This window comes from Triticum dicoccoides, chromosome 6B, assembly GCF_002162155.2.
Source record: "Triticum dicoccoides isolate Atlit2015 ecotype Zavitan chromosome 6B, WEW_v2.0, whole genome shotgun sequence".
In the NCBI taxonomy this organism is placed as follows: domain Eukaryota; kingdom Viridiplantae; phylum Streptophyta; class Magnoliopsida; order Poales; family Poaceae; genus Triticum; species Triticum dicoccoides.
Window position 1 is genome coordinate 2388833 of NC_041391.1, and position 470 is coordinate 2389302.

The 470-nt window shown below is 63.8% G+C and overlaps 1 protein-coding gene across 1 annotated transcript in view; it reads left to right on the plus strand.

Annotated features, from left to right (window-relative positions):
* The window catches only part of LOC119321498 (4-hydroxyphenylacetaldehyde oxime monooxygenase-like), a 1889-nt gene that overhangs the window by 494 nt on the left and 925 nt on the right, over positions 1-470 (plus strand). The window contains exon 2 of the mRNA XM_037595154.1: positions 1-470. This exon is cut by the window's left edge and continues 1 nt beyond it. Coding sequence (XP_037451051.1) covers positions 1-470 — 470 coding nt within the window.

The window sequence follows — 470 nt, forward strand, 5'->3', positions numbered from 1 at the left end:
CTCAAGAACTTGGGGTTCGCGCCCTATGGCGAGTACTGGCGCGAGATGCGGAAGCTGTTCGTTGTGGAGCTCCTGAGCATGCGCCGCGTGAGGGCTGCCGCGTACGCACGGGAGCAGCAGGTTGCCAAACTTGTGAGCAACCTGAGCCGGCTGGGCGGGAAGCCGGTGGCCTTGAACGAGCACATCTTTGGCCTTACGGACGGCATCATCGGCACGGTGGCGTTCGGCAACGTCTACGGGGCTAACCAGTTCCCGCACAAGGGGCGCTTCCAGGAGGTGCTGGACGAGGCCATGGAGATGATGGCCAGCTTCTCCGCCGAGGACTTCTTCCCCGGCGCCGGCGGCAATCTGGTGGACCGCCTAACAGGCCTCTTGGGACGTCGCGAGAGGGTCTTCAAGGAGCTGGACGCCTTCTTCGAAGTTATCATTGAGCAGCACCTAGACCCGGCGCGCCCCAAGCCGGACAACGG